The sequence below is a fragment of the Bos grunniens genome, chromosome 8 (assembly GCF_055505025.1).
Source record: "Bos grunniens cultivar Pamir isolate PY7600 chromosome 8, Bosgru_T2T1.0, whole genome shotgun sequence".
Taxonomy (NCBI): domain Eukaryota; kingdom Metazoa; phylum Chordata; class Mammalia; order Artiodactyla; family Bovidae; genus Bos; species Bos grunniens.
In genome coordinates, this window is record NC_141172.1 from 2,729,648 (window position 1) to 2,753,848 (window position 24,201).

The 24,201-nt window shown below is 40.8% G+C and overlaps 1 protein-coding gene across 3 annotated transcripts in view; it reads left to right on the forward strand.

The window, feature by feature from the left end:
• Positions 1-6,583: 6,583 nt before the first annotated feature.
• LOC147366557 (polypeptide N-acetylgalactosaminyltransferase-like 6) overlaps positions 6,584-24,201 on the forward strand; it is a 487,868-nt gene continuing 470,250 nt past the window's right edge. For all 3 annotated transcript variants that reach the window (XM_086414644.1, XM_086414647.1, XM_086414645.1), the window contains exon 1: positions 6,584-6,918. In XM_086414644.1, the coding sequence (XP_086270770.1) occupies positions 6,760-6,918 (159 nt within the window). In that variant the 5' untranslated portion in view covers positions 6,584-6,759. The remainder of the gene's footprint in view (positions 6,919-24,201) is intronic.

Sequence of the window (24,201 nt, forward strand, 5' to 3'; positions counted from 1 at the left end):
GTACACCTGAGAGGTCATCACCTCTCCTGTGCAAAAGCCAAGTTCAAGAAAGACCACCTCAGCCTATGCATGGAGAGGTGAAATAGAGAAAACGTTTCCTGGGAGTTGCCTTGATGCTGAGACTGAATGGCTGTTGGCTCCCAGCCTCGTGCAGCTTAAAGTCACACTAGACTGCAAAGGGGGCCACGCCCAGGACCCTCCACCAGGCATCAAACTGACTGTTTTGGTTCATTCCCAAGCATTTAGGCTTTGCTACTGTACCGATACCTCAGATTCAAACCTCTAGTTCTGAGAAAGGCAAGTCAGCATTCCTGAAAACTCCTGACTGGCATATATGCAACTCTGGCTCCAGTCTTCCATGAAAAGATGCTGCTGCCGACCAAACACTGCTGACAACAACCGGCAGCGCCCTCCCCTCAGGCCAGCCATGCTCCTGGGCTGCCTGAGGCACCGGCTCTATCAGTATTTCGCGTGGGACAACCGATCTCTCTCCCCTTTGTTTGATCCAGGTAGGAGCCTGGGGATACAGGACTTTCTGTCTTTTGGGTTTGCATCAGAGTGGGGTTGAGAGAAGTGAGCAGGAAACTTCTGTAAGAAGTTTTCTCTGACCACTTGTGAAGGAGCCTCACCGGACGGCTATTTGCCCGGAATGATGCAGAAGGCCATGGTGCTCAGGATCTGTCACTTGCCCTAGAAGTGTTACGTGAAGTCATGGAATTCCAGGTTTTGTTGTGACAGTATTAACCTGACAGGCTTAAGGTGTCCTCCTCCACTAAGCCCTCAGATGACCTGGTCCAGAAGCCCCGCTGGGTCAGGGCTGTGCGGGGACAGGTCTGTGGCTGGCGGGCCTGGTTACCTGGATCTCAGTGTGATCCTGTTCGCCCCCCTGCCACCCTCCCGTCTGCACTCAGTGCTTGAATTACTCGCCTTGTCCCAACTCTGGCCAAAGAGCTTCCCTCCAGCGACAGAGTGCTGGAGGCAGGGAAGGTCTGCTGGGTGGGAGGCATGGCTTCCACAGCCCCACTCGCCCCCACTGACACGTGGTGTTTAAGTGGACAACCCTGGGCCCAGACGGGCAGGTGTCCTCAGGATCACAGCATCCTTGAGCAGTTTAATGTGGTACCAAATGAAGTCCAGATAGGAGCTATTTATAGATGAAGCAGCATTTAATGCTGCATATAAAGTAATGCATATTTTTCAAGCTAAAATGCATATATCTACATAGATGTGCTTTGCTGAGAAGTTAGGTCTGTTGTAGACCAGAAACCACACATTGTGATTTCTCGTTTTATTTTTTCTTAGAAAACATTTCTATTTACGGTAAATAGTTAATATGTAAATAATGTACATATATGTTGACTTCTGGAGTGTTGGTTACAATGTATATACTCCTACAATGTGCATGAAGAAATATCCTTTATTGATAATTTTGTTGTAAAGTGAATGGTAAGCCTGGAGAGGGTATGGCTGTCAAATGACAAATACTGTGTTCATTATATAAAAACACATTGTTAAAAAAAAAAAAAAAACTCTCTTATACCATCATGCAGGTATTCTTCCCCCTAAATGTATGCAGAGAACCACAGGTGGCCAGGGTAGTATGGGTAACCCTTCTATTAAGGATCCTACAACATTGCTTTTGCTTGAACCCAGTTTCTCCTGAATTCATGCTCAATCTCTTCCCACTACATAGCCTGTGATAGCAATAGAAAAGGAAAAAGCAATCTGATCACCTTTGAGATCTTTGCCTTAGGTGAAGAAGTCATTTGTAGACTTTAAGAATCACTGTTATAAAACACTTTTACTTATGGAAATGTTAAGAAGATGAATGTTTTTGATTTTCAACTATTCCAATGACTTGCTTCACTTCAGTGTAAGATAAACCCCAAAGCAGCTAGCTTGCTGTTTCTTTGCTTTTGGGACTGTAGACCACATCTTTATTTAATATTGTGACTGGGTCTGATCTAGACTTTTTTTTTTTTTTTTTAAGAAATTGCTACTATGGGGGAGCTTCTGCTCAGCTCCAGGGCTGTTTGGAGCTGTTCTGAATTTTAGTGATAAGTGAGTGGATCCCTTTGTTCCCTCTGTGGATTGGCAGAGCCTGAGTTCTCTGGAATCATCCGTGGTTGACCTCATCCGCTGCCCAGAGAGGCTGCATTGACCATGTCAACAAAACATGGCCCCTGGGCCCTGCCCACTGCCCAGTGACCCTTCTGCACATTGCTGCTTGGTTTCTTTACAAATGACTCACTGCTTTTTCTTTCTTGTAAACGCTTGTATGGTCTCCTAAGTACTAACGCATCCTTCCACATGGCATTGCATTCTCAGCTAATGAGCTGCCTCATACTTCACAAAGAAAAGAGAATTGGATGAAAATTCCTTGGCCTTCTTTCTACCAGATCTACCCAGGCAAATTAGCATGTGCCTGTATCCCTGCGTTTCTCCTTATTACAGGGATGAAACGTCCCAGATTTTTTTTTTCTTTTCCATTATGATTTACCTTTAGTAATAGTGAAGTCGCCCAGTCGTGTCCTACTCTTCACGACCCCATGGGCTGTAGCCTACCAGGCTCCGTCCAAGGGATTTTCCAGGCAAGAGACTGGAGTGGGTTGCCATTTCCTTCTCCAGGGGATCTTCCCAACCCAGGGATTGAACCCAGGTCTCCTGCATTGCAGGCAGACATTTTTACCATCTGAGCCACCAGGGAAGTCGCATGATTTACCTTTAAATTTGTTTTAATTTTTTATTGGAGTGAAATTGCTTTATAATATTGTTTTTCTACCATGTGTAACAATGTGAATCAGTCATATGTATACATATATTCCCTCTCTCTTGAGCCTCTTTCCCATGAAACCCCAAACCTACCCCTCTAGGTCACCACAGAGCACTGAGCTGAGCTCCCTGTGCTATACAGCAGCTTTCCACTAGTTATCTGTTTAACACATGGTAGTAGATAATCTCTCCTCTGGACCATGATCCTTAACCCACTTTGTATTCTGAAGGACCTTCCTCTTTTAATTAGTTCCCTTCTCCCCCACTTCATCAATCAGAGACTACATCTTGGACATGCCCATCTCTAGGATCTCCTACTTTAAAAGGCAGAATAAAACAAGCATTCAGGGCCAGCAGACACAAGTTCTACCTTCAAGACCCCTTCCTTGTGTCACCTTCTTCATCAGACTTCCCCATGTAGAGGTGCCTCAGACTCTCCATGACCCACTTCTCTCATCTCTTCTCCTTCCTTTAGTTTACTTCTTCCTGCTCCCTTTCTCTCTCTGTTAACTCATCTAAGTGATTCTTTTTTATTTTGTGTCTGCAAATTCCTTCTGTTTAGGATGACTGCCCAGTTTGCATGTGTAGCTCAGATCTCTCAGCAGAGCTCCAGACACGTGTATCCAATGGTTTCCTTGACCACATCTGCACTTGCATGTGTCATTCGGGTTAAAACTTAACCCAATGCCTAAATTTAAAGTGTCTAAAGCTAATGTCTTGATGTTCACCCTATTCCTACCTTGTCCCTACCAAAGGTGTTCACTCCAGAAACACAGGAATCATGTTTAATGTCCATCTTTTACAGATTTTTTACAGATTTTACATATTTGTGTCACCCACTCCAGCTCTATCATTCAGCCTTCTCTCATAGTTTCTTTTTTAGCTGAGGTATATATAGTTGGTTTAGAATGTTGCATTAATTTCTGCTGAACAGCAAGCTGCTTCAGTTACACACACACACATTCTCTTTTTATATTGTTTTCCATTATGGTCTATTGCAGGATAGTGGATGTAGTTATCTGTGCTATATAGTAGTACCTTGTTGTTTATCCATTCTATGTATAAAAGCTCCTTAACTAACTATGGCAACTTCCCAGCCCCATAGATTCCAAACAGTCTCTTGGTTGCAGAGTGACTTCTAAACACAATACTTTACTACATGATCTGCCTCCTAATCTCTAAGGTTATCTCAGACCTCCCTCTCAAATTCTGTGTCCAAATGCCTTGTAGAACATGTTGTTGCTGTTGTTTAGGTCCAACTCTTTGCGACCCCATGGACTGTATCCTGCCAGGCTCCTCTGTCCATAGGATTCTCCAGGCAAGAATACTGCAGTGGGTTGCCATTTCCTTCTCCTGGGGATCTTCCCGATGCAGGGATTGAACCAACATCTCCTGCATTACAGGTGGATTCTTTACCACTGAACCACCAGGGAATCCCTCAACTTATTCTCTACCATGGATATTTTGGAAGGAGCATCCTCCAGTAAGCCATACAAACGTCCCTTCAGGTGCGTCCCTGCTCTGGCTTCCACCGTCCACCCACCTGACATTACCAGCCGGAGATGATGAAGGCTCGCTTGTCTCTTGCACAAATGTCAGGTCTGGTGTGCTTGCCACAAACAGGTTTTTATTCACACAGCAAATACAGACGGGCTCATGGATCCCTCAAGAGATTGTGCAGAAATTATTCTTTCATGGTGGAGTCTGAAGAAGATGCTTAAATGTGAGGAGAAACTTTCCCTGATATATTAGTGATAGTTGGGCTTATAGCCTGAATATGCATATTTTCAGTATAGTTTGTAATCTAGGTCAAGAGAGATGATTAAAATCAGCTACATTCCATCAGCTTGGAAAAAGAATTCTTAAAATTATAGTTAATAATGATGCTCAGATTCATTCAGCCACTATTCAGCATAAAAGAGATTCTCCAAAATTAACAGATTAATCATAAATATATGCAGTGTACAGATATGTATTGGTCACAAACTCCCCATAGAATATTATCTGCCAACAAATGTGTACCTTCAGCGAGACCCATAAGCCATAAATGGGGCTGTAACTAGGACATCTCACCCACAGAATCCCTCACTGGAGATTTGATATTTGCCTTGACTGATTTAGTCATTCCACAAATATTAGTTGAAAGCCTACTTTGTACCAGGTATGGTGCTGGGTGCTGGAACATAACATGAAAAGAGCAGAAAACAGACTTGCTTTCTGAATTTTTCTTGTATGTAGGGAAAAGGGGAGGAAGAAGAATATATATACATATCTATATCTATATCTATATCTATAATGTAATGTAAAGCCTTTTGAAGAAAAATCAACTGGATAAGGAGGTAATGCGGAGAAGGCAATGGCACCCCACTCCAGTACTCTTGCCTGGAAAATCCCATGGATGGAGGAGCCTGGTAGGCTGCAGTCCATGGGGTCACTAAGAGTTGGACACGACTGAGCGACTTCACTTTCACTTTCATGCATTGGAGAAGGAGATGGCAACCCATTCCAGTGTTCTTGCCTGGAGAATCCCAGGGATGGGGGAGCCTGGTGGGTTGCCGTCTCTGGGGTCACACAGAGTCGGACACGACTGAAGCTTCTTAGCAGCAGCAGCAGCAAGAAGGTAATGGGCTTCCTTGGTGGCTCAGTGGTAAAGAATCCACCTGCTGATGCAGGAGATGGGGGTTTGTTTCCTGGGTTGGGAGAATGCCCTGGAGAAGGAAATGGCAACCCACTCTAATATTCTTGCCTGGAGAATCCCACTGGCAGAGGAGCCTGGTGGACTACAGTCCCTGGGGTCACAAAGAGTCAGACAAAACTGAGCGACTGAATACTCACTCAAGAAGGTAATAACAGAGGGTAAATGGAGATTATATTCTCAATGGGTTGCTTCTCCAGCATCTCAGATAAGGTGGTCTGGGGACAAAGGAAGATGCTAGGTACAGGGCCTGCCAGCCAGGAGCATTCATGGATGTGGAAATACCAAGTGTACAGCCTGACTCTAGAATAGTCCATGTATATTCTGTGAATCTGCAGAAAGGAGGCTCTGTGGCTGAAACAAAAGGTGACTAAACAACTGTATTTTCAGGTCAAACTATTATCCACAGTTACTTACTTGAATTTGGGACTTTGGGGCTACTTGATCGAAATTGACTGGAAATTAGGACGAGTTTAAAAACAAGAAGAAAGAAATATGAAAAAAAAAAAAAACAGGGTTTACGAAATAACTAAAGAGGGATTTCTTGGTGGCTCAGTGGTACTGAGTCCACCTGCCAATGAAGAAGACCCCTGATCCAAGAAGAATTAGATCCCTGATCCAAGAAGACCCCACATACTAAGGAACCGCTAAGCCCAGGGCAACTCCTGAGCCTGCGCTCTGTGCAAGAGAAGCCACCACAGTGAGAAGCCCTTGCGCTGAAACAGAGAATTCCCTCACTCGCTGCAATGAAAGGAAAACCTGCACAGCAGGCAAGACTCATCATAGCCAAAAATAAATAGAATTATAAAAAAAGAACTAAAGAGTAGAAGATGATTCCATAGTAAATGAGATCTTTATTCATTGCCTGAACTCTAGAAAGACAAAATGTGTTTTAGTCAAACACCAGTTTGACTAGTGTTTATATTAGTCAAAACACCAGCTCCGGGATAATATTTTTGCAAAACCATTCAATGGGAAAATAAGTTTGATATTCCCTTCATCTTGGTGACTATAAAATGTTATTACATGTATCCAAATATATGAGAAGAGCCATATACAAGATGCTCAGGTAGTTGCATTGATCCCAGAATTGTAGAAACTGAGATTGTTTTGTTCACTTTGAAAGAGTTGCATTAAAAACAACAGAGATCTGATAGAATGAGTGCAGCCTGTTTAATTAGGGCAAATAATGTGGTGTTTATTTAAAAAAAAAAAAGGCTCCAAACTATCAAGGCTTAACGATAATGAGCCACAGGTGGGCTTGGTAAGGTCCACTCACCCAGGTGCCACAGATGAGGAGTGGGGGAGAAGGAGGCTGGGTCAGAGGCCTGGCACCTTGCTCAGCTACTCAATTTGACATGCACTCCAGGAAAACTCTGACCCCCAGCGCCTTTCAACTGGACCTCACCACCATTAAGGACACCTTAATGCACCTTTGCTGCAAGGGAGAGGTAAGTTTTAAATTCCATCTCATGTCAATGATGGAGAGAGCACTGTTTTTATTAAAATATTGTCGTGTTAGGATTTCTCTGCCACCTGAAACTTTCTTATTACATCTTCTACTACATGATGTCACAAAGAAGTAAAGCTCAAGGTCAGTCGCTATGGTCCATTTTCTCTGTGGATAAAGCTCATTCAGCATCCAGCTAACCTTACCAGTATTTTGTTGGTTTGTTTTTTCCTTGTTTCTGGCCAGCTGGTCAATGAGTTTAAGGTAGCATTTTTCTGTATGGAAATAAATGAAGAGCAGCCAAGTGAGAAAAAGCAAAGCCATTTATTCTGAGTTTGCTAAAGTTACAGGGAGTCTGCTATGACTTGTGTCACAGCAGAGACACCAAGGCAGGCGGAGGAGAGGAGAGGGCAAGCTTTAGAAGACGGGGGGCTTCGGTGTGTCCTGGATGGAGGGCATTGGCCCAGAGATGCTGAAAGCAGGCAAACTGTTGAAGCAGGGCATGGTGTCTTATTGATGAGGGTGTGTATCTGGCTTTCTCTGGTCGGTCCTACATTAGAAGCAGAAACAGAAATGGGGTCCGTCATCTATTCATCAACTCCTGGTCATGAGGGGCTGATTGTTACAGAAGATGTTAGTTGGCTTTCTGGATTGTTATTGGACATGATGGTCTGACGTCCTTCAAGTCTGATCGAAGTCTGGTAGAAAAGGGATTTCCAGGGCAGGGTTTTTCTGGTTGTGGATCGAAGTTTACTTTTATGTATAGTAGTCTGGTCATTGTCCTTTTGTGCACTTGGGATCTTATCTGTAAGTTAGCTCCTTTGTGGGTTTTTTGAAACTTACTGCACGGTTGCTTTACAATGTTGTTAGTTCTGCTGTACTGCAATGTCATCAGCTATAGGTATGCGTATATCCTCTCCCTCCTGAGCCTCCCACCTCACCCCCATCCCACATATCTAGGGCTATTTTTTTTTTAAGCCAGTGTTATAGCAGATGGTTTGCTCAAGGAATCTGAAGTCACCACTGTGACAGAATGAGGAATCCCACTGGTCCTCCATACTTAAAAGTAGTTTTCCCCCTGGACTTATGTAACACCACACTTGACTGGATCCATTACTATCTGACTGGTTAATTTTACTCAGTTCTCTCTCTTCATCTATCTTCTAATGAATACATTTTGTGGGGATGAAGGATTTGGTCATCATATTTTCTTTTCTTTCCTCTAAGTTTTTTCCTTAGTAATGCCTCTAGTTTCAGAACTATCATGTATCCTGTACACTGAGGACCCTGAAAACCATGTCCTCAAATAATGGGTGTCCTGAACTCCAGAAATGTAAAACATAACTGAATCCTTGTCATCTCCACTAGAATGTCTGGAAAGCATCTCGGACTTCTAGGACAGCATAAAACTATTCAGTTCCACACCATAAGCACTGTACACCCCTACTTCCTACTCATCCATCTTAACACGGGCTGCCTTAACACCATAGACCGTGGCTTAAACAACAGAAATTTGTCTTCTGACAGTTCAGAGGCTGGGATTCTGAGGTGAGGGTCCCAGCAAGGGCCAGTTCAGGCAGGAGCCTTCTTCCTAGCTTGCAGACGGCCAGCTTTGTGCCCAGTGCCCATATGGCTGTTCCTGGATCAGGGTATGGAGAGGAGCACTCACTGTACCTTCCTCTTATTGTGGAAAAAAAAATGAAGTGAAAATCACTCAGTCCTGTCTGACTCTTTGAAACCCCATGGACTATTCAGTCCACGGAATTCTCCAGGTTATAATGCTGGAGTGGGTAGCCATTCCCTTCTCCAGGGGAATCTTCCCAACCCAGTAATTCTTCAATGGGGCTTCCCAGGTGGCTCAGTGGCAAAGAATCCATTCCACCTGCAATGCAGGAGACGTAAGAGATACAGGTTTAATCCCTGGGTCAGGAAGATCCTCTGGAGGAGGAAATGGAAATCCACTCCACCAGTCCAGTATTCTTACCTGGGAAGTCCCATGGATAGAGGAGCCTGGTGGGCCACAGTTCATGGAGTCATAAAGAGACACGGTTGAGCAACTTAGCATGAATGCAATCCCTACAATATTATGAGGATCTCACCCTTATGTCGCCACCTGGACCAAACAAACCCCCAAATGTCCTCCTCTCCAAACCTTCAAGTTAGAGTTTCAACATATAAAGTTTGGGTGGAGGGGACATAGCTGAGTGCCCAGCAAGACCCTAGTGAGTGACACCCATTCCCTCAGTCATTCAAGCTGATGCCTAGAACCCTTGATTCCTCTTTTGAAGTCCATGTCCAATCCATCAGAAAATGTCAGCTTTATCTCCAGCACATGCTCCACATCCAGACATGTCTCAGCATTTCTGCCAGTTATATCTTGGTCCAAGCCACCATAATTCCTTGGCTACCAGTGGCTTCCTAACTGTGGAGGAGGAAATGAAAACCCACTCCAGTATTCTTGCCTGGAGAATCCCATGGACAGAGGAGCCTGACAGGCTACAGTCTGTAGGGTTGCAAACAGTTGGACATGACTGAAGCAACTTACCACCACCACAGCTTCCTAACTGATTTGCTTTTCTCCAGTCTTTCCCCGTATGGTTGGTTTTTTTTTTTTTTTTTTTTTTTAATGTTTTTTGTTTGTTTGTTTGTTTTTAAACTTTTTATTTTGCTTTAACGGTATAGCTGATTAATGATATTTTCACATGACCAGTTTAAGTGACTCAACCATACATAGACATGCTTTTTATAGTTGATTTGTTTTCACAGCACGGAGGATTTTACTAAAGCTTTCTTCCTTATATAAAATCTGATCATGTAAAATATCATGTATGAAACGAGATGCCAGTCCAGGTTTGATGCACGATACTGGATGCTTGGGGCTAGTGCACTGGGACGACCCAGAGGGATGGTGTGGGGAGGGAGGAGGGAGGAGGGTTCAGGATGGGGAACACATGTATACCTGTGGTGGATTCATTTGATATTTGGCAAAACTAATACAATTATGTAAAGTTTAAAAATAAAATTAAATTAAAAAAAAAAAATCTAATCACTCCTCTACTTCCCAGTTCACATGGCAAAATAGGATTTTTCTCTGGCCTGTGAAGCCCTATATGATCTCATTCCTGCCTCTTAGACATCGTAGGTCCTCCTCTATCCTTTGTTTCACTAGATATGATTCTCTAATGCAACTAAGAATTTGTGTCTCAGCAACATGCTACCTGCTGTTCCTTCTGCTTGATACCCTCTGCTTGATTCCCTCTTTCCCAAGGTTTCCACTAAGCTTTTTACTAATTGTCTTGAAGCCGGCAATCAAATATCATTTCTTCCAAGAGGGCTTCCCTCCCTTTAAGAGATTCACAGACTTTCTCTAGCACACCCTCCTGTTACGTTGTCATTGTAGCACTGAGTCCTTGAAACAGTGTTGTCACTAAGTTCTTTGTGACAATGAATTCCATTTTTGATTCACTTGACATAATCACTGAACTGAGAACAGTACCAGACTCAGTGCAAAGACTGAACAAATATTTGTTGGTTTATCAAGAGAAACTATTGTTGGGAGAATGCAAAGAAAAAAAGGTGAAAGAGAAGCAGTATTCAGATTTCTTTAAGATATAGAAAGTTAGGCTGCCCTCTGGAGATAACAGCTGGCCACTATGATGTTGATTGCCTGTAAAACATTTGTGGGTCATTGGGAGAAGAGAGATAACCTTGGCTTCTTCTGTCCCTCTAGAGTTTCACCTGGGGAAATAAACAGACGTAGAGGAATTTTGATTATTCTGCCAAGGGTTAGCCATTCAGAAGCAGCAGTAATTAATTAAGGAACTAAAATGCAAATACAGATAATCCATCGCCTGAGGTGGAGCTCAGCACCAGGGCTGGAAATGGGTGAGAAGCAGCCTGGATCTAAATTACAAAGGGCTTTAATAATATAGTAAGATTGTTCAGCAGCTACTGCATGTGTGCTCAGTGGTGTCCAACTCTTTGTGACCCATGGACTGTAGCCCACCAGGCTCCTCTGTCCATGGAATTCTCCAGGCAAGAATACTGGAGTGAGTTGCCGTTTCCTTCTCCTGGGGATCTTCTGAACCCAGGGGTTGAATTGGTGCCTCTTGTGTCTCCTGCAATTGCAGGTGGGTTCTTTACCACTGAGCTACCTGGGAAGTCCTTACAAAGCGCTTTAAAAGAGGTGTCAAAATCTGATGAGGGACGAGCTCTCCAATCAGATGTTAACAGCTGGAGACGGGTGGAGACTGGTTGGTTGGAGAAGTTGCCAACGAATCAGTCCTCGTGTTAATGTTAATATGTTTCAATTTTGGTATAATTGGAAGAGCATTGATCTTGACATATATATGTGTATGTGTGTATAAATTAATTTAAAAAAAAAGGATTGTTAATCCTACAGTCTCCATCCCAATTTACCATTGAAAAATTTCAGGTGTTATTGACTATTGCAAACAAATATGTAAGATCTCCACAAAAGGAGATTCCATCAACCAGTAAAGAGCATAAAACCTCATGTAGAGGAGGGGAATCAATCCCAAACAAAGAAAACATTTGGCTCATTAGTTTGAGCCAGTTCAGTGACAGCTCATGTCAACATGTCACAAGCGGATTTCTACTCTCTATATTTGTCTCTGTTGATGGGTCTGCTTTAAATCAGGCTTCCTTGGTGGCTCAAAGGTAAAGAATTTTCCTGCAATATAAGAAACCTAGGTTTGATCCCTGTGTCAGGAAGATCTCCTAGAGGAGGGCATGGCAACCCACTCCATTATTCTTGCCTGGAGAATCCCATGGACAGAGGATCCTGGGAGGCTATAGTCCATAGGGCTGCTAAGAGTCAGACACAACTGTAGGGTCTTAGTGTGCAGGCACACTGCTTTAAATTGTGAACATTGTCATGTTCACACTTTAAAAGCTAGGAAGGTTGCTGGTTTTTATGAAATGATTAGTTACAGGCAGTCATATAACCATGATATCAGGGTTAGGAAACTCAAGTCATGCACCCAGGCAATGCCATAAGGAGAATGCCCTGAAAAAACAGACATTGTTCCTCCTTGTGCTATAAAGTGCTCAAGGCAGCACAGAAAACATGGCTTAAATTAAGCAAATAATTTTTTATTTAATTTTTTTCAGATTGCAAAGACTTAAGAGTAGTTGTGTCAGCTGCACAAAGGGAGGAGCTATTTCTTAAGATTAGATTCACTCAGGAGGCTCGTTCTCAGCTGGAAGGGTAAGGGGAGGGTTTTCTTTTGCATCAAAACCGACTCCTTAAATCTGCCTTGTCATCTTTGAGAACTTTCTTTTTCATCTTTAATGTTGTTGTCATTCAGTTGCTAAGTTGTGTCTGAGTCTTTGCAACCCCCTTGGACTGCAGCACACAAGGCTTCCCTATCCTTCACCATCCCCCAAGGATAGCTCAAATTGATGTCCATTGAGTTGGTGATGCCATCCAACCATCTTATCCTCTGTTACCTCCTTCTTCTCCTGCCCTCAATCTTTCCCAGCATCAGAGTCTTTTCCATGAGTCAGGTCTTCGCATCAGATGGCGAAAGTATTGGAACTTCAGCATCAGTCCTTCCAATGAATATTAGGGGTTGAGTTCCTCTATGACTGACTAGTTTTGTTCTGCTTGCTGTCCAAGGGACTCTCCTTCTCCAGCACTGCATTTTGAAAGCATCAGTTCTTTGGTGGTCATCTGTAACAGTTATTATCTAATAGTGCACGACAGTCAGCCTCTGTATAGGTGGTTCTGCATGCACAGATTCAATAAAAGTTCAAGAAAATAAATCCCAAAAGTTGCAAGAAGCAAAACTTCAATTTGCCATAGCCAACAAATATTTACATAGTGTTTGCATTCTATTTACAACTACTTACATAACATTTACATTGCATTAGTTGCTTTAAGTCATCTAGAGATGATGAAAAGTACCCTGGAGAAGTGTATAGCTTATATGAAAATACTACACAATTGTATGTTGATATAAGGGACTGGATATTCTTGGATTTTGGTGTCCTTGGGTGGTCCTGGAACCAAAGCCCAGTAGACACCTAGGGTCAACTGTACTGTTAAAACATTTTGTTCATAGTATAAAATGATGAAGTTTCCCTGGTGGCTCAGTGGTAAAGAATCCACCTGCCAAGCAGGAGACGTGGATTCAGTCCCTGGGTTGGGAAGATCTCCTGGTGGAGGAAATGGCAACTCATTCCAGTATTCTTGCCTGGAGAATCCCATGGACAGAGGAGCCTGGCAGGATATAGCCCATGGGGTCACAAAGGGTTGGACATGATTGAGCAAGTAACAGTTTTTCACATAAAATAATGATGTTGATATGATAGACAGACAGTCTTGCATGTTTTCTATTTTTTACTGTCACTTACTTTAAGAATTTCAATTAGCTTTTGCATCTTCGGAGTATTATGACTTTTTTATGGCTTATCACAGGATGTTGACTGTAGTTCGCTATGCTATGTAGAAGGACCTTACTATTTATCCATTTTGTATCAAAACATAGTAGTGTGTGTATATGCTAGTCCTAAACTCCCAACCCATCCCTCCCCCATGCCCCTTGCACAACATTAATTTTAAAATACCACATTTGATTTCCAAGATGTTCATGTTTAGAGAAAACCTTGTATTCATTCTCTTTTTGCTTATCTCTTACTATGACCTTTAAGTAAACATTTCAAATAATTGAAGAGCTACTCATCCATCTACATTCTGATTTTTCCTCTTTACTTGAGTGCTATGGAATATGCTTTCTTAAACAAGTCATTTGTATTTCCCTTAAAAAAAAAAAAAAACACTTTCCAAGCTTAACTTGTCTCTTAAGAAAGGAAGATGTTCAGATAAAGTTTGCCAGTAGCTTCCACAAAAGCCAAAATGACACTTTTATCTCCCTTGTGCTCTAATACACTGCCAGAGATGAGAGTCAGAGAGGGAGGGCGAGACAGACAAGGAGAGGCAGAGCCAAAGGAAACACAGGAGTGCTCTGCTGGGCCAGTGGGGAATCACACAGAACAAGATGGAAGACAAGACTGAGTAAGCTCATCATGCTTGCAGTATTCTTTAACACAGTGAGTGATGTATACTTTAGAAATACACTGTGTGCGCTTACATTTCTAAGATACTTCAATTATGGTATGTTATGTAAAGCTCTTTGGTCTGTTTATACAGATCATTTGCCTTTGGCTTAATTAATTGTCTCACTCTTTCCCAGAGGGGCATGTTTGGCAGAAGAAAAATTCCACTGGGTGAAAATCAGACTCTGTAGGCGACATGTGCCAGGTTGTGTGTTTTTCCCCTAATAGCACCACCGTTAGGGACTTGACTGAGATGCCCAAGAAGTCTTCATCATTAAGAATTTATGTTTCTCTGGTGGCTTCCATTTGCAAAATGAGCCACATATTAAACATTGATAGCTGATGCCACTTTATTGCTGCTTGTCTATTCAGCATCTCTTTTCGCAGAACACAATCTGCATAATTAGAAAATAGCCCAGCTTCTGTATCTGGAGCAACAGGAGTGTAAGGATGTCACACTCTTGCTAGCATTTCAAATGCCAACCTTCATAACACAAATGTGATAATAACATTCTTTCAATTTTATAGTGGTAATAGGTACACTGGATAGTGTTCACGAAACTACAAGTGAGACAAAGGAAAGATATGAATTTATTAAGACAAGCAAAATATCACATTAAAAATTTGGGGAGAATTTACTACAGCAGGAAATAACCATATCCATAGCATCACCAAAAGTAATTGCAAGACAAATGAGACAGCTTGTTTCATATAAACCAGCCCACAAACTATTCATAGTATTGCTCTACATTTTCCATGCATATTTTCCCCATCATTCATTTCTGTCCCATTTAACTGAATCTCCTAAAAAGATTTTTAAGGTATCTTCTAAAATACCCTCACGTGGTATCTCTGTCATTTGTGAAAATGTCAAGTTTTACATATGATAATATTAAGGGATTACAAAAAATGAAATATGAGGCCAGCATTTAATTTAGTGATACGACATGTACATTGGTAACTCGTAAATTAAATCCAGCCAGACTTGATTAAGTGCTCACAATATGCATAATGTGTGCGTCAGTCATGTCCAACTCTTGGTGACCTCATGGACTACAGCCCGCCAGGGATTTCCCAGGCCAGAATACTGGAGTGGGTTGCCGTTTCTGCCATTTCCTTCGCCAGTGGATCCTCCTGACCCAGGGGTTGAATCCATGTCTCCAGCAGTGTCAGGTAGGTCCTTTACCAGCTGAGCCATCAGGGAAGTCCACTCTATACATAGAAATATCTTAAGTATTAAAAGGCAGATGAATAGGCTGCTTCAAGTTGCTCGGAGTAGCAGATCTGCTTTGAATTAGTCATTTAGATTCAGAACCTTGTTGGTAGGGTCTGTGTTGATTTAAGGCTATTTTGCTGTCTTTGAGGGGAAAAAATGCTTATTATATTTTTTATAGGTAATTGGACTTGAAAATTTCCAGTTTTATGTATATTTTTAGCTGTGTCTTTAGAATGCTTTCATAGGAAAAAAAATCTAAGTTAAAAATATTATAAAGTAAATTGAGGTTTTATATATTAAGGTATTCATTGAGAAGATAAATTGCAACAGACTCATTGAACAGGAGGCAAGCATGCTCAAATTGCGCTTTCAACATTATTACTGATTTGAGAGTTTTCATCTGAAAATGTATGTGCACACATACACTTGCACACAGATATTTAACTGTACATATATATTTTACATCTTCATCCTTGTCTCTGCCTGTATCTACATCCATATCTGTGTAACAATTGATATGACTGACCATCTGTATCTAATTATGTCCCTACAATGAGATTCCTCTGTGAGTTAGGTTTGTACTCTGACTTTTTTACTGAGCAATATGTCATAGATATTCTTCCAGTCATTAGACCCACAAAATATATATGTCTCTGTTTGTATGTAGATATATGATGAGTAGATAGATGTAGAACATTATTTTCCTAACTACTCAATAGCCTATATTATGGCATTTCATGTTCATTTCGCTAAGATTCATTATAAATTATATAGATTACTTAACAAACTTTATTATTATAAGCAGTGCTTTTATGTATGTCTTTATTAATTGATATTATTTCCTCAGCTTCTTCCTCTACTTTTGATTTATTGATAAGACATAATGTATGAATATTGCAAATATTTACACATATTAGTTGTCTACAAAAATGTTGACTCACTTACATTTCCACTTCTTATTAATGCATATTATCATTGTGAGTAAAATTTTTTCACTCAAAAAAGTGAAAACTTGGTAGTTCTTTGTTTTCACTAGTTCATCTTTTTATTTGAAAAATAACTTCTATCCATTCCCTTTTTTGTATGTTCAATGGCTTTTAAATATGAATTTTTCATTTTTCGACTGTGATAGTTATTCTTTATATTATAATTTTAATATAATATGGATATTTACCTACTATCATAAATCAGACACACTTTTTTGCCTGATTTTATTTTTTTATACTTTATGATTTTAAGAAAATTTAGAAAAAGTTTCCCTAAGAAAAATCTTAATGTTTGTGTAGTTAAATCCAACATTTTTTCTCTTTATGATTTTACCTTCATGCTTAGAAATGACTTTGCTACGTGATATAGATTATTTATATAATGTATGTACCATTTATATTTTCATTTAATTTTTATGCTAAAATATCTGTGTAAACACAGGTTTTTTTTTTTTTTTTTCAGTTTAGGTATAAGTTTTCTTAATAACTCACCAGTAATCCCAACATAAGTTTTCACATAAGACTTATCTGTAACCTTGAAATGCCACATTTTTTATCTACTAGGCTTACATATGTGTATGTGTAAACATACAAACACATATATAACTTATATGACTATTACATAAATTATTCTTTACAATTAAGTGCTAATGTGCTTCCCAACTGGCACTAGTGGCTAGTCGTAAAGAACCCGCTTGCCAATGCAGGCGACATAAGAGACATGGGTTCAATCCCTGGGTCAGGAAGTTCCCCTGGAGAAAGAGTTGGCAACCCACTCCAATATTCCTGCCCGGAAAATTTCATGGACAGAGGAGCCTGGTGGGCTACAGTCCATGGGGTAGTAGAGTCAGACATGACTGAGCACATACTTTTGAAAATTTGTAAATTTATAAACATATAATGTATGTGTGTTTGTACATTTAAATAATAATATACATTTCATACACTGCATGTACTTTATGAGTGGATAGATCATAAAATTGAATCAGATTCTTATTTTTCTAATGTATTAAACTGATTTATTTGGATTCAATGATAAAACAGTCAGGTCAAGAGGACATTTTGCACAGTGCATGAATTATTCCATTTAAGAGAAAATAAATGTAAGTTCCAGTGGAATCCCTACACAAGTCAAATACTTCCACATTAGCTTTGCTGTACACTCTTTCTCTGATAATACACGGATAATCCACCAAGCCAAGTGCTCACCGCATGCTGCCTCTCTTAAGCATCTCCTGATGCCATCAGTACTCTAATCTGGTGCCAGCCATGATCAAAACGTATATTCACATCATCTACTTAAAACAATTCTCTGGAGGATATTTTGAATGACCTGTGTTCAGATAACATATAGCACTCAAATGCATGAATATATCTGGGCAAAAGTAAGTAGAGAAATAGTAGATGTTTAGAAGGGGGCAGATGTGGGGGAGGAAGACCAGAGCCTTCAAGTAGATGTGTTGTGGAGAGTTATTCTTCATCTTTACCTTCAGTTTATACTCAGGAGAGGCAAGAAACAGGTTGCAACTGGTGTTTGCACTAATTCCAAAATGACTGAAAGAAATGTGAACTTCAAATAGGTTGATGATGTCTCCAGGGCTGTGTTTGGGCACCAGCGACCTCTGAGGCCCACTGATGCCCTTGTCGCCTCCACGTGTCTTTTCTAAATAATAATCGCGCCTCCCTCTGTGCAAAGTGCTGACTTTGGTTTGTTTCTGTCATTCTCCCTCCTTATAAGCATGCCATTGTTGTAAGCGCTGTTCCTTTATTAGACACATTCAGATAGCATAGTTTCTGTGTTGAGAAATAAACTAAAGCCATAAGGGACAACTTCAACTCCAAAATCAGGGAACTGAGGGCTCAGCTACCAGTGGTACAGAAATTCATATCAGAGTTCCTTACATGATGATTTTCCCTCTATACTTGTGAGCAGTTTCGCTCTCCCCCATCCCCGCCCCCTGTCACATTGTTCACTCATTAATGGAGAAAGAGAAAGGAAAGCACAAAACAAAATTAAGAAAATTTTAAGTACTTTAAAATAAAAGGGGAATACAATTTTTTGGAAAATTATAAAATCTAGATATGTTGATTTAGCTGCAGTGAAGTCTCCGTGAAATACACAAACATAAATGGATACTGGAAATGTGAGGGAAAAAAAAAAAAAAAAAAAGATTTAGAAAGTCCCTTTTTCTTGTAAATAAGATTATACAAAAACTATCTTTTTTTTAATTGGCGTATAACTGCTTTACAATGGTGTGTTAGCTTCTGCTGTAAAACAGTGTGAATCAGCCCTAAGTATACATATATCACGGGCTTCCCAGGTAGCACTAGTGGTAAAGGACCCATCTGCCAACGCAGGAGACGTGAGTCACAGGTTCGATCCCTGAGGCAGGAAGATCCCCTGGAGAAGGGCATGGCAACTCACTCCAGTATTCTTGCCTGGAGAATCCCATGGATAGAAGAGCCTGGCGGGTTACAGTCCTTGGGGTCCCAAAGAGTAGGACATGACTGAAGCAACTCAGCACTCACGCATACATATATCCCCTCCTTCTTGAGCCTCCCTTCTCGCCCCCATCCCACCCCTCTAGATTAGCGCTGAGCTGAGCTCCCTGTGCTATGCAGCAGCTTCCTGTTGGCTATCTATTGTACACATGCTAGTGTATATATGTTAATGCCCACCCTCCCCTTCCCACTCTGTGTCCATATGTCCGTTCTCTGCATCTGCGTCTATATCTTTAAAAAATGCTTGAGATACTGCCATTGGGATTGCATCCTTGATATTTTGCCGGGACCTGCTTCCTCTACTTCTTTCCGGTCTTTTTCCAAATCATTTACCAACCAAGATCCTGCTCCATCCTGGTGTTGTCTGGTACACCATGTTCTCTCTTCATTTTACATATTATGAAGTCCAAAAGTTCATATGGTATACAATTTTATGTTGATAATTATGTTAAAATTTTAATACATTAGTTCTACCTACATTTGACATATATTACCTTTTCAGGTTATTTTGCTGCTGTGTCATGATCCATATTTTTGCTAGAACAGTTGACCAGCAAGGATGGTAAAGTGTGTTTATTATTATCAGGATACACCTGGGCACAAATGTGTTTCTCACTAAGGTAGCATCCAGCAGGCTTCCTCTCACTTTATCTATCCAGGAGAGGTTCCTGAACTGACCATGGACTTGATCCAACTTATTGGATACCCATGCTTTTGTTATTCATTAAATATCTACATGACTTTTCAAGTTGAAAAACACCCGGTTTAATAACATAAACAGAGGCTAGGAAATCAGAAAGACCTGGGTTGGTGTCTTGACTTTATCAGGTAGAAATTATATGACCTTGAGAATAGCATCCATTTGAATCTTAGTTTCTTAATCTGTCACAAGTGAAGGAAAATTCTACCTCATTTAAATATTCTAAGAGTTTGAAACCTGCATTTTGAAATTGCAAGTGAAAAGCATAAACATGTAAGATTCCAAATGAATAGTAGGTGTTATTACAAATCCTAAAAATAAAAAAAGTTAAGAAAAACATAAGTGAATAAAGAAAATAGTCTTTGTAGAAACATACACTAATCAAATAATCACACAAATACATGTAAAATTCTGTCAATAGTAAAAGTGCTGCTGAAATGCTCAGAGTAGGAAAGTGTGATGCAGGATGAATGGAGGAGATGATGGTACTGATGCAGGCAGGACAGGCAGGAGAGCAGGGACCACAGGGGGCTAGCAGGAGGTGATGGGAGGTTAGACAAGGTGAGGTTGGATGGAGAGAAGCAGACCAATTCAAGGGCTATTTTCAAAGTAAAGTCCTCAGACTAATGAGGGATTGTATATATAGAGAGAACAGAAAGAATCATTGTTAAGTTTTTCAAGCATTCCTCTACAACCATAAAGCTGATTATTAGGCAGAAATCTGGGAAAGGAAGTCTACTTGGTTAAAACAAGTTGAACTTAGGTGCTTTTCAGATGTCCAAAGGAGACATCAGGTCAGCAGCTAAAACACAGCAGACTTGACTGGACGAAGGGTGAAATCTGTGCAGTGACTCATGCTCCTGTGGTTGTAGAGATCACCGAGGGAGAGAGGAAAAATAAGACAGACAGGGGCACAGACTGAACTTTGATAACTGAGCAGAGGAAGGTGTTCCTGCCAAGGAGAGAGAGGGTGGGCATCAGAATGTAAGAGGAGAAGGAGACCAAGGGAGATTGTATCAGTGAAGCCACAGGAAAAGAATGTTACAAATGAAGCCATGGGAAAAGCATGCTACAAGAGTCAGCTCATCATTCCGGTGGCTCAGACAGTAAAGAACCCACCTGCCAGGGCAGGAGACATTGGTTCTATCCATGGGTCGGTAAGATCCTCTGGAGAAGAAAATGGCAACCCACTCCAGTATTCATGTATTCTGTATTCAGTGTTCTGGTGGGCTACACACAGTTCATGGGTTACAAAGAGTCAGACATCACTGAGCGACTAACATATTTAAGTAGAAAAAATGCAGAAACTATCTTACTCTGGTTGATACGATAGAAGTCACATGAGATTTCAGCGAGTTGCACAGCAGGGAGAGATGAATTTGGAGGAATCTGGACTGGCTTTGGTTGAGGATGGGATGGAAGATGAGGCCAGGAGACAGCTGAGTGATGATGGTGTTTTTTTAAAAATGTTACTTCAAATGAGGTAGATGGATTTTTTTTATTTGCACAATTCCATCTCATGACCCTTGGTCTTTCTCTGTGTTCTCCCTTTTCCCTTTTAAATGTAATGTTTAGAAATGAACTATTTCCCCATGGCTTGCTCCTTCTGGATCTTCTCCATTCTATCTCCCAACGTTTTGGAAGGGCAAGACCCTTAATTCATTCTTATAAATCACAGCTTTATCCCATGCCTCACAAACAATTTGGGGGTAAATCCCATTGGCTGTATCATCAAAATGTATTCAGAATGAGAATGTTTTCATCATCTTCCACAGAAAACTCTCTGGCCCAAAATATCTTTGTACTTCATTTGAATAATTTCAATATCTCTCTAAGTTCCCTCAGTGCCCAGTCTTACCCCTTCCCCCAAACCAGTTCTCAACAACAAGCCAAATAGGTCCTTTTAACACATATTTTCATTCTTTTACCTACGCAGTCGCCAAGTTGTATCTGACTCTTTGTGACCCCATGGGCCCCTCCAGGCTCCTCTGTCCATGGGATTTCTTACTCGAGTGGGTCACCATTTCCTTCCCCAGGGAATCTCCCAGCTCAGGGAGTGAAGTCACGTTTCCTGTGTCTCCTGCACTGGCGGGGCACTGAGCCACTTGAGAAGTCCAGCAGAAACTGTAGTAGGGCAGACATTGTTCAGTGACTGCATCGTTGTCCCGTTGCTAACAACTCAAAGTGTGCCTCATACATTGTAGACACTCATTTAATATTAATGAGGAAGGAAGACCGCTATGGGGCTGAAAAGGAGAGATACAGACTGTGAATATGGGCTGAGTGTAGAACCCGTGGAAGTCCACCACTGAAGCAGGGATGACAAACAGCGGCCAGTAAAAGGAATCAATGAGTAACCACAGGTATAAAGAACACTAGCAGAGACGGAGGTGGGAAAACAAGAGGAAGTTTGAAGATTGCAGATTTATGCCAGGTACCTTAGAAAATCAAACAAAATGAGAACGGAATAACTCTCTAGGGGGTTGTCTAATAGAGGAGGTTGAGGATGTTGAAATTAACTATTTACAGAGAAGTTACTTAAATGTAAGTGTGGGGACAAGATCACACTAGGTTGAGATGATGATAAGATATAATAAAATGGAAAAGGAAATGAATGGAAGAAATGCTGAGAGTACTGATACACTGGGAACTCATGATCATAGGAGAAAAAAATTTTAATTCTACCATTTCTTTTTGCTGTTAGATAGAAACTGAGTAATATAAAAGAAGAGGGGGAAATCACTGTATTATAGTGCAAGTTCTTGTTGTGCCATTAACCAGATCTGTGCTCTTCTGTGAATAGACTGTAGTGTGGAGGTGTTACTCTCAGCTTAGACCAGTCCCCTTCAGTCAGGAGGAGTTTCACGTGCTTACAGCATTGCACGGTACAGAGGTTAACACGTTTTATGTGGCCCATGCTGTGAACATAGTAGGGATACCTTTCCTACAAGCATTCTTATACATCTGACTAGGAAGATGTATTATATGCGTTGCAGAATTGTTAGTAATAGCAAACAAAATAGAAACAGTCTCAATCTATCCACAAGAGACTGAGAATATATAATAGAATTAACAATGAAACATTACTCTGCAATTTAAAAAGAACTGTAACCGCAAGGAGATGTTATCCATCCATAAACCTAGTCTCTATCTGAAACGGCTGACTTGCTCCAGCCTTTCATATATGTAAAGAGTGTCTTCTGTCATCATTGCTGTGTTGCCTCTTTCTGATTGTTTGGTCACTCAGATGGTAAAGAGTCAGCCTGCAATGTGAAAGACCTGGGTTCGATCCCTGGGTTGGGAAGATCGCTGGATAAGGAAATGGCAACCCACTCCAGTATTCTTGCCTGGAGGATCCCACAGACAGAGGAGACTTGAGGACTATAGTCCATGGGATCGCAAAGAGTCAGACACGACTGAGCGACTAACGCTTCTTTGAACACCTGGAAAGTTATTGGGAACTGCTGGGCTCCAGTTATTTCATTTCCCTAAATCATAGATATGACTACATTTTGTCTAGAAACAGATTAGGAGTAGCAAGTATTTTTCAAAAAAGGAATGAAGCAGGGGCATCTGATGAGCATTGAGTGCAGCAGTCCAGCAACCAGGGTTTTAGTATTTCTATTGGCTCCTTCCAGACGATTGTATCTGCACAGATCCAGTAGCCAGATATTGCAGGACCATAAATCAGATGGATCCCTAGGATGGGGAGGTTGTACCTGGATTACAACTTCTGAATCCCAGCTGGAACTCTCTCCTGGGTTTTCTCCAATTTGCAAAGTATCACCATTTGCTTTTGTGCCATCTAGGTGTCTAGTTTGCAAACCAACATGCAGGTTTGCAATATGTTGGCTCCAAAGTCCCAATCATTCCAAGTCTATGAATCTTTCTAATTTTGAAATGACCTTACCATGGCTTTTATTTTTTGTTTTGTTTTTATTAAATAGAATGCCCAAAAGAGTTTAGCCCATACTGTGTCTAGACTTTTCACTTGCAAACTGAGCCCTGATTGGATCAGTCTGTTTGGCCTATCAAATGTTGCTTTTCTTCATCAATAACTCTTAATACAATTTCACATGGATAATCAAGTATATACAGTTGGTGATTGGCATGTAAACTCTGCATTCGCTAAAATATGAGAATGAGGATAAGTAAGCATAGCCAGAAAGCATTGTCATGAAGTATTTAAGATCCATTCTCATGTAAAATAATTTAGCTGAACCCTTCCTGAAAATTCAACCTATAATTTGAGAATCAGTCACTTAAATCTCAACAAAATTTCAGGGGGAACAGTTTTCTAAGCTATGAAGTATGAGATGGTGTCTTCAGAAAAGATTACAGTATATTTTTTTTGTCTAGAATTTCAATGGACGAGATTGTAAGAAAATCAATACATATACATAGGTAAAACTACAAACTGAATAGTAGTCTGTGAAAAATGCAAAGTGTGACTCAGTAAAAATTGTAGGAATACTTAATTTTGATACTCAGATATGTTGAAAGCATTCATTAGTTATTAGAGCTCTTGAACAAAAGAATATTTGAGGAGTACATGCAAGAAAGAGATAAACTGATAGGGTTTATTGATTTTTTAAGGAAAAGATACAGAGGCAGTGTAATCACCCCAAAACATTTTGGAGCAGTGTAAATAGTCAAGAATTCATACCAGAATGCCAGAATTACATGATGTGATGAAAAATGTGTAATGGAAGGAACTGGGATACATGCTCCTGAATGTACATAGCAACATTGTTCACAGTAGCCAACGTGTGGAAGCAACCTAGGTGTGTGTCAGCAGAT